General features: G+C 39.4%; 1 protein-coding gene across 4 annotated transcripts in view; it reads right to left on the bottom strand.

Moving 5' to 3' along the window:
* Positions 1–13664, bottom strand: part of LOC121505523 (ELKS/Rab6-interacting/CAST family member 1-like) — a 188470-nt gene that overhangs the window by 122438 nt on the left and 52368 nt on the right. For 2 of the 4 annotated variants that reach the window (XM_041780921.1, XM_041780920.1), the window contains exons 7-12: positions 11607–11681; positions 9304–9459; positions 8641–8733; positions 6255–6422; positions 5976–6143; positions 1406–1543 (exon numbers count right to left, since the gene is read on the bottom strand). In XM_041780921.1, the coding sequence (XP_041636855.1) occupies positions 1406–1543; positions 5976–6143; positions 6255–6422; positions 8641–8733; positions 9304–9459; positions 11607–11681 (798 nt within the window). The remainder of the gene's footprint in view (positions 1–1405; positions 1544–5975; positions 6144–6254; positions 6423–8640; positions 8734–9303; positions 9460–11606; positions 11682–13664) is intronic. The other 2 variants (XM_041780924.1, XM_041780922.1) reach the window with 1 other exon arrangement.

The following is a 13664-nucleotide window of genomic DNA, read 5'->3' on the forward strand; positions in this document are numbered from 1 at the left end:
TTGCATTTATTTCAAATCATATGTTTATTAATATGTCTCTTGTAAAAAAAGCAAAACTAATGAAACTCACAGTTAAAATACAGGAAAAATTTTGTTACACCAAAGGTCAAAAGTATTTTCTTGAATACAGGACAAATGTGCTGGAGACTGTGTGGAGATATAAATGTAAACCATATTCATATTTTCTTAGAATGTATGAAAATTGAAAGGTACTGGGATGACATGGGAAGGAGCTGAGGGAAATGTTGGGTTATGAATTACCAAAGAAGTTTACTATGTTATATCTTGGTAATCTGACAATGACTAATGTGCAATGTGAGGACAGATATCTGGTTAAAATTTTACTGGCAGCAGCCAAAAAAAGCAGTTACAAGGAAATGGTGCAAAGAAGATCCTCCTTCTTTGAGACTCTGGATGAAATTCATAGATGAGATCTATGAAATGGAAAGATTCACATTTTATGCTGTTTTACTGTTTACTTCCAAACTAAAATAAAATATAAGTTGAAAAAATGCATTTAAAAATGTATCTTGTTAAAGACTCCTCACAAATACTTACAAACACAAAGAAGGGATTTAAAATGTTTAACTTCTAGGTATTTAGTGGTGTTTGATTGATCTGTTCTATTTGCAATAACAAAAAAGCTGCATACAACTCAGCTGGGGCTGGGGGTAAAGCTATTTTAAGGTAAAATTGTTTTTATTCTAATTTGAAATTAGGTCTAGAGGCAACACTAAAGAAAGTGAGAGATGGAAAAATAGGAAAAAGAAAAGTTATCCTAAGTCACAAAAACAGTAGAAGAAAAAGACACTGTGAAAGTCGTCGGCCACCTTCACCCGCCAACTCTAACACGTCTATTTGACACCCTGAATATTAGTCATGGGACAATTAATCGCCCCGTTTCTTGTGTGTGGAGGCAATTGAGACTGAAATAGAATCGCACTGAACAGCACAGAAATATTCTCATCAAACTCTTGAAGTGTTCGGCTGGTGAAAGTGTCACTGGTTCCTTTCCCGGAATCAGGGTCAAGTCCTCAATGTAGAAAAACAGATCAGAGAACGGGTGGTTGGTTGGTTGGTGGTTCGGTTCCTGTGATTGCTTGGCTTAGAACTGTTTTATGGCTATAATACCTGAATATTTAAACCTAAACTCTGATAGTGTAGCTGTTGGTTTTATTCCAAATTCTCCAAGTCATGCTGGTTGTTTCCTAACCTTTTATGAACACAGATGATTTAATGAAACAGCCAATGTGATTATTGGTTCATTTCCATCAATCCAGACTCATTTGGTCATGGCGTGGGTGGTCGGCAGCTTTATTCACAGCGGTTTTATTAGTGTAACCCGGCTCCAGAGCTGACCTGAGGTTGACCAGCTTCGTACAAATGCGTGTCCGCGTGTGCGTACCTTCTCAGCCAGAGCCTCCTCCAGTGTTCCCAGCGCTGTGTCTGTGTTCGACGTGTCTGTCTGTAAAGATTTGACTCGGTCTTTCAGGCCGCTCAGTTGCTTCTCTTTGTCCCTCAGCTGATCCTGGAGGTTCTCGATCTGGAAGAAAGAGAGAGAAACACATAAATGGTGCTGTTTTTTATGCAGAGTTATTGCTTCACTAATGTGATGGCAGCTCTCAGACTTGCCAAAAAAAAATTTGGGCAGCTGTTAGTAAATAGCTCAGACGATAATGAATTTTTGCATACTACTATCTTTCTGATAGCATCTTTGCTGATAGAATTTTAATCATTCAGTGTTTGTTAACAGAAAATGTTCAGTTATAACTACTTTAAACCTAAGTTATTAACACAATTTTTTTCCAATAGAAAAAAATATCCATTATACTAATTTCAGTTTAATTGTATGCAAATTTAGGCTTCCCTTGCTCCTCATCAATTCCCCCAATTTTTCTACCCATTTGTACAAAATAGATTGTACTCTCCCCCTATTGGTTAAAAACATGACTGAAGATCATCACGTTACTGTATCATCTGATACCACCAATCTTTAAAATAATGGAGATTTTATCACTTCTAATCACATTTTCCAAAGTAAGGAACATTTTTACAACCTCATTCTGCAGAAAAATTTAAAACAATTTCCCAATGTAAGGTTCCTAGCAGTTCACTGACATTCCTGAAGGAAAGTATGACGGTGATGCATGACAGCAGCAATGAAAATACATGATGATTTTTTACTTATATATTCCATACAAAAATGCAATGTATTACCCATCAGATTTTGCATGTAACATTGCCCTCATTTATCCTACACACACTATTAACTTGAGTTCCCAATAGACAACATGTGCAACAGTGTTTTTTGCTTTTTTGCACATTTTATAATTTGCAGCAAGCTGACTCTGATCAATAAATGAGTTATCAATCTCCCATTAAGCATCAAGGTTGAGTCCGGCATCTGTACGCATCAGACAGAGAGGAAGAGGAAAGAGAGATGAGCGCTGTTATGTCCCCTCCGAGTATTTAGGACCATAAGAAACGATGAGTCTTGACTGTCTCAGGTAAAAAATTCTTCTAAAGAAAGAAACAAAGAAATTCAATGAAATTCCTTCTTGTTTGTTAAAGTAATAAGCTTTGACTTTATTCTCAAAATTTTGACTTTTTTCCCTGAAATTGTGATTCAACTTTATTCTCGACATTTCAAACTTAATCTCAAAGTGCACACCGTTATCTTTTCTTTCACCTCCGGCCCTAATCCTTTCGTTTTTTCTTTTCTAGAAATGTAGGAATTGGAGGGGAGGCGATCAGTGTTCTTACTGACTGCCTGAATGTTCCATCTATCTTTGATAAATCTATAAATAAAGTATTAAAAAAAGCCTGAGCAGCACTGTGCTGTCAAATCTACACTTTCTTCCTAAGGTCTGCAACCTTTAACCCCTGCTTCTCTCTCTCCCCCTTTGTCCTGCCTCCTCCTCTCCCTCTCAGAGTGATTGGCTGCAGATTAATTTTTAGTTAAAACACAAAATCAGCAGAAATGACTCAACGACTCCTTCACTCCCAGAGCGAGCGTCCGTATCTGCATGTGTGAAATGTTCTGTGGATGTGTGTATTAGGGGAGATCACAGACAAAGATAAGGAGTTATGTCAACTTTGCGGTATTCATTAAAAAACGGATGGAACAAAAGGTTGACTGGCAAAGAAATAACAAATGGAGGATTAAAGAGCGGCCTGAGATGGAGAGCTTATGTAATGTGGTGTTAAGAAGGATTTGGGTGGTGAAAAATCATACATTTTCAGCTTTTGTTTGTAAGAGAGGAAGGAAATCAAACATCTGACAACCCGTCGTAGAATTAAAAAAACAGTCAGATTGGTATGTAACCTCTGACTCCGCTGCAGGTGAGTTCAGACAGTAAAACATTCCCATCGCCTCATTAATCAAGCGTTCAGCTGACAGCTTGACTGACACCTCCTCCTCACGCACACACGTGGACACACACGCTCGACACTGACAGGCAGAGAGGCTCTTTGATCCCGCCTGCACTTCCTGAAACTGACAGCTGACGCATGCACACGCACATACATTCACGCTGTTTACACACCCTCTCAGCTTGTCTCGTCTTATTTTAGCCTCGAAAATCTCACATCATGTGATAATGAGCGTGAATATGTTGACAAAACAATGAGCAGCTGGTGATTCTCCTCGTTGGCATTGCATCTTTGCCACATATTACAGGAAATTACGTTCATGAACAAAGAGCAGAGGATGTCGGGAGATCAGACGAATAGCTTCACAATTAATGCCATGCACTTGTGGTGAATCTCTTCTCTGCTAACATACAATGACAGGTTAAAAACACGAAGAGGAAGAAGAGAAAGACAGCATTTTTAGTGTTTTTCCACATGCAGAACATGAAGTAAAGATGAAATCAAAAGTGCAGATGAGACAAACGAGGAGTCAGCAGCGTCTCCCTCTCAGACGCCGGACTGTATTCTATTTGAAGGCGGCAGAGGTCATAATTTATTGAACAGGAGGAACTCATTAGTATGCATCTGATTTCAAACGCGCTCTGTCTCTCTCCTCCCCCCTCCCCGTCCTGCTTTATGTCTGTCTGCTTGATTGTCTCTATCAATTATCCGCTCACAATCTGCATCGACAACAGAAGGGACGAGGGGAAAGGAGAAGAGGTTGAGTTTCTAAGACAAGGGGTGAAAAAACTCTTAATTTGGTAAATTAGCTGTTAAAGAATTTTTGTTTTAACCCTTAATTAGTATGATTTTTGCTGCTCAAATTAGCCCAACCCTTTCTCGAAAAACTTGTGTGAATGTGCAACACATCAGAAACACAAGGTCATTGCTGCTGATCCATCTAAGTGACTACATTAACATAGAAAAACACACCATAACAGCAAAACCTCACATTATAGTTACATTGAGCTCAGACGTACAAAATCAATCAACACCTTGAATTTTTCATGTGGTTTAGATTTATGTCTCTGAAAAAGAAGCCTTTATGTCTGAGTATTGGTTTGTTTAAATGATTATTTTTCAGTCTTTGTTAGTGGACAGTTTTGTTCAATGGCAGCTTCCTTTTTGTTTTGTGATTAAACTATAAAAAAAATCAAATACATTGATGTAAAATATAACAGGAACTCATCGCTGACTATCTCTCTATCCTTGAGGCTCTTTCTCTCCGTTGATTTGTCTGAATCAGTACCTCAACTATTCACTTTCTCACAGCCCCATCTAGTGGCTCAAGTGATACATGAGAACTGCTTGTGCTGGAAATGTGCAGATCCCAGTAAAACAATGTTTACATGTAGTTTGTCCATCATTTTTTCCAAAATAACATAAATTTCTTCTCAATTAAAGCTCTGAAAGCTTCTATGAGATATTGATATTCAGTCTTTTATTTATAGACTGAAAAACAGAGGTTTTCACTGTTATACTGTTTGAAAAATCACTATTAGAAAAGACTTAAACTCTGGAATTGGAATGGAATCGTGAGATACTTTAAGATTCACAACTGTTAATTACCCTAAAATCCAAAATATAAGTCACATCGGTATACAAGACGCAGTTTCTGAGCAGCAGTGTTATCTACAGAGTCTTCACTCCCTATGGTTGAGCTTTCAGCCTGTGGTGATAGTTGTGAGGCACAGATCCAAAGTCTGTGAGCTGTGCTCCCCCACCTTTTTTCTTCTTTTTTTTAATCAAAGTATACCACTGTTTTCTTTGAATGCAGTATTACAACTTTATAAGGAAGCAAAGTTGCTCAAAAATTCTGCCATGTGAAGAGGCTACTTGAAATACAAAATAAATTGGATTGAATTTTCAATAATGAAAGTTTGCGTGAAATCTGTGTCGGCTGCACCTGCAGAAATTATGGTGTGTGCCATCACTGGCCTGTGTGCATTTTACACTAGTTTATTAGTTGCACAGGTAAGGAGGATGCAGCCAGATTGTCAGGATATAAAACTTGGTATTAGTAAGTTGTGTCTCATGCTCTACATTTTCTTAGTTGAAATAATATAATTTGATCACTAGATGCCCATAAAAATAATAAGATGAGTTGTTCTTTCAAATAGAAGTTTCTGATCTGCATCTCTGAGCAGCTTCTTTTATTCTTACTTCATTAAGAGTTATCAGGTGGGAATCAAACAACCAATCGGTGATACTTTCCTACTGGAAAAAAAACGCTGCTTCCTGCCACTTTGCCAAATAAAATGATGAGTTTAAAGTTTTCAACAGTGGTGATTTTGTTTTTTTTTTAAATAAAGATTAGAAGTACAGCTAGTTTGCTTCAGTAGCCCACCAAGCTGTATGTATATTCAAACGGGAAGAAGCTAAAATGTTGCTAAAAAAGAAACAAATTAGGATGGCAAATTGAAACATAAGCAGTACAGAGAAATTAAATTTGCCCTACACGCATCTGCCACCTCTGCTTGTTCCAAATCAGTTCATTTTCTCCTTGTGCATTTATATCAAGCTTTAATATCTGGAAATCTAATAATGATCTGCTGTTTTCGTACCTTTTTCTGCAGCACATTAACTTTGCGCTCCTTAACGTCCAGCATGTCTTTGAGGTCGGTGATCTCTCCATTCTGAGTGCTTTTCTCCTCTGTCAACTCTGATATCTGTTGAGTCTTTTTAGAAAGGAGCGACTCTTTTTCCTCTAGACGCAGACGCAGAGCATCCACCTGAGCACACACACAAATACCAACGTTAGTAGAACTCAGAAAATTTCCTTTCATATGTAATAGTGCCGTCATATATAGTGGCATCTACTAAGAGAGGAGTAGCTGCACTACCTCAGTCTGCAGTATAGCAGCTCTCTGTTCCTTGGCAGTGAGGGACTCCTTGAGGACGTCCACATGTTGTTTACTGTCAGAAAACTGATTGGCTAAAGTGTCCAGTTTGGTCCTGAAAGCCAGCAGCTCGCTGTCCTTACGGCTCAGCTCCTGCTTTGCCTGATCCATCTGAGAAACAAACATACGACATGCAGAGAGTGGGGGATAGACAGAAGAAAGACTGAGTTAAGAGTACATACTAAAGAAGATTACATGGTCAACTTTTTATAAAACAATCCACTACAAGCTTCACTAGCTGAGAACTCATTCTAGGTGCTAGTTTTGAGGAATGTGACTAGCAGAAGGAATAATGTGCATGGCTGGGGTGGGGGGGGGAGGGGGGAGGCTTCTACTGTGTTAGTTCATACTCGGGAACTTGATGAGGTATACTCTGGACACTTTGACTTTGTTTCTAATTTCTCTCATGGAAAGCAAAAAAAAAAACAGTAGAATACTAATTAAGGTCATTGCAAATAAACCACACAGGAAATGTAAAACCCCAGCAGACTAACTGAAGCCACTACTCGAAGGCAACCTTCATGCAAGAAGAAAAAGGAGCAGGTTAGATATGTGCATACAGCAGCACAGCACAGCTGGACTCTCAGTTCAAGTCTGTTAAAGTACAGTACAGACTGCTTCAAACAACTACATTTCCCAACAGCCATTGAGAGTTTGAAAAAGACCCAAACTCTTCATATTAAATTAATAAACCCATTGCAAGGTCCCTACATTCTGGATAGGCTCCAATTTTACTCCAGTTTTGGCTCATGACATAACATTCCACTTCTGTCTTTGAAGCCAACTAAAAATACAAAATATTAGCATTTTGGGGGAGACGTAGTTCTGTTTTTCATTTTTTGTGGTTGGGAGTATGGGAGAGGTAAATATTTTTGTGTACTGCTTTTGTCATGGCAAGACAAGGACCTTCAAAACTATAAAAATGGAGAACTTCTCTGGCTTTACTGTTGGAAATATCTGAGGTAATGTCACGATGCACTTGCATCATGCCACAAAAAAGCTTTATTTATAACTGAATAATTTTCTTGTAAAATTGGACAACTGTGTGGGCATATGTCTCTTTCTCCCGCTGCTGTCTTTAATTTGCTAACCTTGCAAAGCTGATGGATTGGCCAGATTCCATGACTGTCATCAGGCAAAGCTCTAGTTTGAAACAATTGTGCCAGGTCTGAAAACAGACCTAACCAATCAGCATCATTTAAGGAGAATGAGGCCATGGCTACAAGTGGGATTTAGTTGTACTGGGTGATGGCAGCAATGGCTGCCACTGGTGTAGCATTTAGCTTGATTGTGGCTATAGTATAGCGGCAGTTTTAACAAAACTAGACCACATTTCTTTATAAAATAAAGAGCAAACAGCACTGAAAGCTGTTCATGATGGAAAAGATGTTTTCACTCTTCTCCCGACCTGCTTTGCATGAGTTTGCAATAGTTACAGGAGGGGTTTAGTCGTACTGTAAGCTAGTACACAACATGGCTTGCTGCTAACATGTAGCGATTAGCTTAGATGTAGCTATATTATAGCAGCTGTTTTATCAGAACTGGCCCACATTTCTTTATTAAAAGAAGAACCAAAAAGAAAGCCTCTCTTTGCAGAGAAGATGTTTTTGCACCTCTCTCAACCAGCCTCGGCATGAGTTTTATCCACTGATAAGCTCCACTGTTCATAAACTACAGCAGCACCTGTCTGGTGAGCTCAGGTTACTACTGGAGCCTGACTATCTCATTTGGTCTTTCTGCTCTGATTGGCCTGTAATGCACGAGACAGACAGAACTTTTGTCCAATCACCTTCTAAGAACTTTTCAAGAAGTCCTGCTCTTTCAAAACACTTTGTATGGTAGGTTTCTATCCTATGCAATGGCTTTATGAAACAGTCTATCTGGCGTGTTAGGTTACCTTATACGTGATGTGCGTATAACCACCTTTCCTAAAGGTAATTTGAGTTGTCAACTGAAAATATATATAATAGGAGTGGTCGTTTATAATTAAAGTTGACAGTTCAGTGCAAAAATTCTATATATTGTACCTTTAACAAATAGATTAAGGCTGGGTAACCTGTAACTGAATTTCAAAAATCATGACTTAGGAATCAGATTTACCCATAACATTTTTCACCCTTGAAATGTTGGGGCATTTAGTGTCTATTGAGAGTTGTAGTTGTTAACTGCTGTCTGAACACACAGTACTGTAACACAGTAAGACTACTGGGAGTTGAATCTACTCATGCAGCAGCTTTTAGCCGACCTGTAGGGCAGAAACAGCGTGAGGTCAGGAAAGAGAGAAGTAAGAAAAGAAAAGCCCACACAGACACAGAGGCGTGTCTCTTACTGCAGACATCTCCTGCTGAAGCTCATTGGCTCGTTGCTTTAGCTCCTCGTTCTCTGATTGGCTTTGAGTTAGCTCTTCCTTCAGCTGCTCAACCTGGCAGGAGAGGAGGGCGTCACCATGACCACAACAAACCAGCTGCCACTTTCACTGGCCGCCCAGACAACACACATCTCACATGCTGAAATAATGCAAAGAAATCCCAGACTATACACTCATAGCTGCAGCATTACAGTGGTTGGTTACATAAACAACCAAACCAAACAAACTGATAATATTATTAGAGGGTGAAATTTTTTCTTAATAGCATTTTTTGGCTAATGGCTATTTTTAAAGATACTGTGTGAAAATATAAAATACAGGAAAGCCTAGCTCTTAGAGATATCAAACACACTTATGAAGTTGTAGATGATTAATGCTACAAACATCTAATGATGCAACCTAATAATGATGATAGGCAAGGGAACTTGTTAACTGTAGAAAACAGAAGAAAAACACAAAATTTCTAAACTGTCTCCTCTTCCCAAATAGGACTCAAACAGCAACCCTCTCAGTTCTTGTCTATAAAGTTGTTACATCACTTCTAAGATTTATTCTCCAGCAAGACAAAATCCGCAGAATATGAAAAGAAAGCCAGCAGAGAAAGTGTGTGCGTGAATGTTTCACCTTGTTCTTCATGAACTTGGAGTGGGATCTGTAGACCTCCATCTGTTTGATCTCCTCCTCCCTCTCCTCGCTGCTCAGAGCTCCGTTGGACTTGAGCATATTCACCTCCTCCTCCAGCTCTCTCATAGCACGCTCCAGTGAGCTGATCTTGGCATCCTGGCAGGACATCAACGCAACCACGTTAAGAGAAAAGACCAGGTGTGATGTAGTGGGCCGTGGCCATAAAATCATCCAAAAAGAAACAGAAATATCCTGGAATCTTTGACAGATAAGCTGAGCTAGTTCAGCTCAAGTCAAAGAAAAGGGAATATATGATGACACAGTAGGTAGCTTTGGCTCCTGGCAGTTGGAAAAGCGATTATATGGACTATTTATGCCAAATTCACTTATGACGCAGCTAAAAACAAACATTAACAACATGAAATCAATTTGTCTTAATAATTCATTCAATTCCTTCAGTATTTTAGGTGTAGCTTTATATTTGTCAGATTTGACCTGTCTGAACTCTCAGCACATTTAAGAGGGTGTCTTTCCATTAGAGGGAGCAATCTACAGTTTTATGAGCTACAAAGTGATTCTATAAAGACTACAAATTTCATACTCTTTTTAAGCCATCATTTAACTTGAGCTACACTTGTACTACGACAGAAAATTGTAGACTATAAGCAATATTGCTTGATGCAATTTCAAAGAAAAAAATACAGTTGTTGGCTTTGATTTGAAATTTCAAAAAGTTTGACTTTTTGCCTGAAGCTTTACAGCTGAGCAGATTATTTATCTGCACACTAAGAAAATACATGTGATCAAATATGCATGTATGAAGGTATTTAGGCAGGTAAAGGAAGATGGGAAAGACTACTGGAAGGACCACAAATAATCTATTATATCAAAAATATACAGAGTACAGCAGCAGAGCAGCTAACTGTTCAAGAAGATGGCTTGCTAGCATTTTCTTGTTGTATGTTCAATTTCTACTATGCTCAGGAAATCTAACCAGTTGATAAAATAACCTCTAATGTGTAGTTTGTGTTGAGCTTGTCATAGCAACCCCTCAAACAAACGAAAACCATCCAAAATACCCATAAGGAAACTCTGACTGGAATTCTACACATAGGCGGGTATTTTTGAAAACAGAGGTTTTCCTTCTCTATGTGTAAAAAGTAAAAATAGTAAAGTAACACCAGCACAAGTTTAGCATCTACCGTTGCCATGTAAACAGATGTAATAACGCTGCACACCATTGATATCAAATAGAGGAGAAACTGGCGCACAGTGTGATGTTACAAGCCAAAACCTCTGTTTTCCCTGTCTTCACATAAATGTAGCAAACAGAGATTCTAAAAATCTTCCCCCCCTGGAAGTTTTCCAAAAAGTGCATTTTCAGTGACCTGAAATGCTATATGAAAGGCACTGGGTGGGTTACTGTCTGCAGTCAGACAGAAGTGTAAAAGGAATCTAGATGAGCTCTATCATTACCACCTGCAAAACTGAAAGTTCCTGTAAAGTGCTAAAAAAATCTTTAGTATAACTTGTTTTCCTAAGATAATCTTATTCCCATATGACATAAACTTAAAACAAAAAGTAAGGCAATTTGTGTTTGGTACATTATTTCTTTGTTGTAACAATGCTTCTTGGTAATAAATCTTATACAGTTGGAAAGCCTGTTTTTTACCCTTTTAAATGATGCCACATTTGTAAGGATCATGCATTTGTGGGATGAGCAGCAGAGCAGAGTATGTGGGTTGCGCCCATGAAAAATGTGCCAAATCTTCTCTGCCAATGCCAAACAGCTGATTCTGCCATTAATTCTTGATGAGTGTTTGGTGACGTTGCCCAACCGACAGGCCCTATCCAGATCAGTCAAACGAGGCACGCCGATTCTTGAAGCAGACATCTACTGACCATTGTAGCAGGGCCCAAGCTCACAGGTGCTGCCTATTAGGCACCTGATTGGCAGCACCTGGGGGTACCAGAAGCTCAAAACAAGAGTCAATAGCAACAGCAAGATAAGCTGTTTGGCACTGGCAGAGAAGATTTGGCACATTTTTCATGGGCGCAACCCACATACTCAGCTCTGCTGTTCATCCCACAAATGCATGATCCTTACAAATGTGGCATCATTTAAAAGGGTAATAAACAGACTTTTCAACAGTATAAGATTTATTACCAAGAAGCATTGTTACAACAAAGAAATAATGTACCAAACACAAATTGCCTTACTTTTTGTTTTAAGTTTAGAAAGAGTATGTAGTGTTTAAGCTAAAGCAAAGATTATAACAAGAAGTAATAAACAAAACTTTTACCTTCATTTCGATGACGGTCTGCAGGGCCTTGGTCTTCGTTGACTCTGGAGCTGCTTCGTATCTCCGGTGCAGCTCCTGAGGGACACAGACACCACGGTGGTCAGCAGGCGGCAGAGACACAGGGACAGACGGATGAAAAGAGGGAGGAGGAGGTCGTGAGCTAGGACTGGAAGCTTTAGCAACTGGAGGAAAGGGATGGCGAGAAGGCTGGACGGCTGGTGTGGGCCGTGGAGCCGGAGCAGGGAAGGACGGAGAGTGATGGATAGAGGGATGGGCCGAGGAGGCGACGACGAAGGAGGGATGGTGAGGAGGGCAGGACGAAGGGAGAGCAGGGTGGACGGAGAGGCGATGGGAACGAGGGGATGGTGCAGGGAAAGAAGGAGAGGGACTAAGCTGGGGGCGGTGTGAGGGGGAACGAGGAGGACAGGGTTGAAATATGGGAGACACATGGAAAGTAGCTGGAATAGGGATGGAGGGAGACACAGGGAAAGAGGGAGAGATGGGGATAGAGGGGGAAGCAGGAATGAGGTGTTTTCCTCTTGTTGTGGAGCTGCTTGCTTTTATCCTCCTTGGGTCAATCCGTCCATCCCACATCCTGGGGACTGTGATGAAAGCTAAGCTAACAACTTTTTACCCTCAAAAGTAAATAAAAATGTCTGATCTGGAAGCCTGAAATGATGCTTCATCAGTTATTGTACTGAGCGTAGAAGCATCTTCATTCAAACATCAAAAATAATCTCAAAAATGAAACAAAAAAAATCAATATAAATCAAAGAAATCCAGTCTTCTTGCATAAAATTCTTGAAAATACAGCATGCAAATTTTCCTATTTTACTGTAATACATGCAAAAGGTTCCTATACACACAGCCCATGTCTCCACATCATAACTCACAAGTCAAATGGAGTAAGAGCAAAAGGGGGACACAAAGAAGGGGGAGTGTAGTTTTACTTGTAAAGGAACAATAAAGGTAAGAAAAAGGGGCAGAAAGAGAAGGAGAGAGAGAGGGAATGAAAGCAGAGGGCAGTTTATGCATCGCTGCCTTTCTTTGTAGGAAACACTCTCACAAAGACGGTTAATGCACGAGCCAGGGAGCACAAAAACACACACATGTGAAAAGAAAGGGCTGGTCGGGTGCCATGGCTCAGGGCGCTGGTATGAATGCTGTGAATGCTCATAGCAGCACCCACACACTCAATAAAAGACACACACATGCACTTAGATATTACTCTAGAATACATTTCTTGGCTGTTAATTTCCTTGGAGAAGCATCAGAGGTAATCTTAGAAGGGATGCAGAAAAGCTGTAATCCTTCTCCAAAGTGATCATTACTGAATATGATAAGCCTTTGTTGATTCTCAGAGGGGTTGCAAAGGTGAAGGTTAGATATAGAAGTGGGACATTCTCCAGCCAGGTGACTGAAATGTATACATAATGTTAATTTTTATACTAAAGCTTAGAGTTTTTAATATCAAAATTTATCACTTAGATTTTTTTTTCTTTTTAGAAATTCTTCTCTTCAAGTTCTCATGTATTTATTTATCAAGTCTCTCATCTAATCTTGTAGCTCATTATGGAACCAAACCAACCATAAAACTCACCTTTCTCCTTGCTGTAGTCCAGAGGATTGAACCAGATAAATGAAGCCAGCTATGAGACTAAAGCATCCAATAACAGGTCTCTACCATACAAAGTTTAGTCTTACAGTATAGTATTGTGGTTTTGGTTTTCATTCTATGCTGTTTAATTTATGTAGAAAAGTATACTCTTCCTCACTTAATTATTGGGTTGCGATTAGAGCCTGACAGATAAGTCAGCGGACTGATTTAATTGGTTGATTACAGCCTATTAAAAATAATCATTAAACAGCCAAAAGTTGGCCACTAGATGCCAATGTTAACACCAGGGATGTTCCTAAACACTCATTTAAATTACACTTTACCAACTAGTCTAAAGAAAGGAAAATACTGAGAAAACAGTCAAATTCATCACAGTGTCACTGTGTTAGCCACATTGTACAGAGCACATCACACTTGCAAACATTAGCAGCTAGCTCCGT

This window comes from Cheilinus undulatus, linkage group 23, assembly GCF_018320785.1.
Source record: "Cheilinus undulatus linkage group 23, ASM1832078v1, whole genome shotgun sequence".
In the NCBI taxonomy this organism is placed as follows: Eukaryota; Metazoa; Chordata; class Actinopteri; order Labriformes; family Labridae; genus Cheilinus; species Cheilinus undulatus.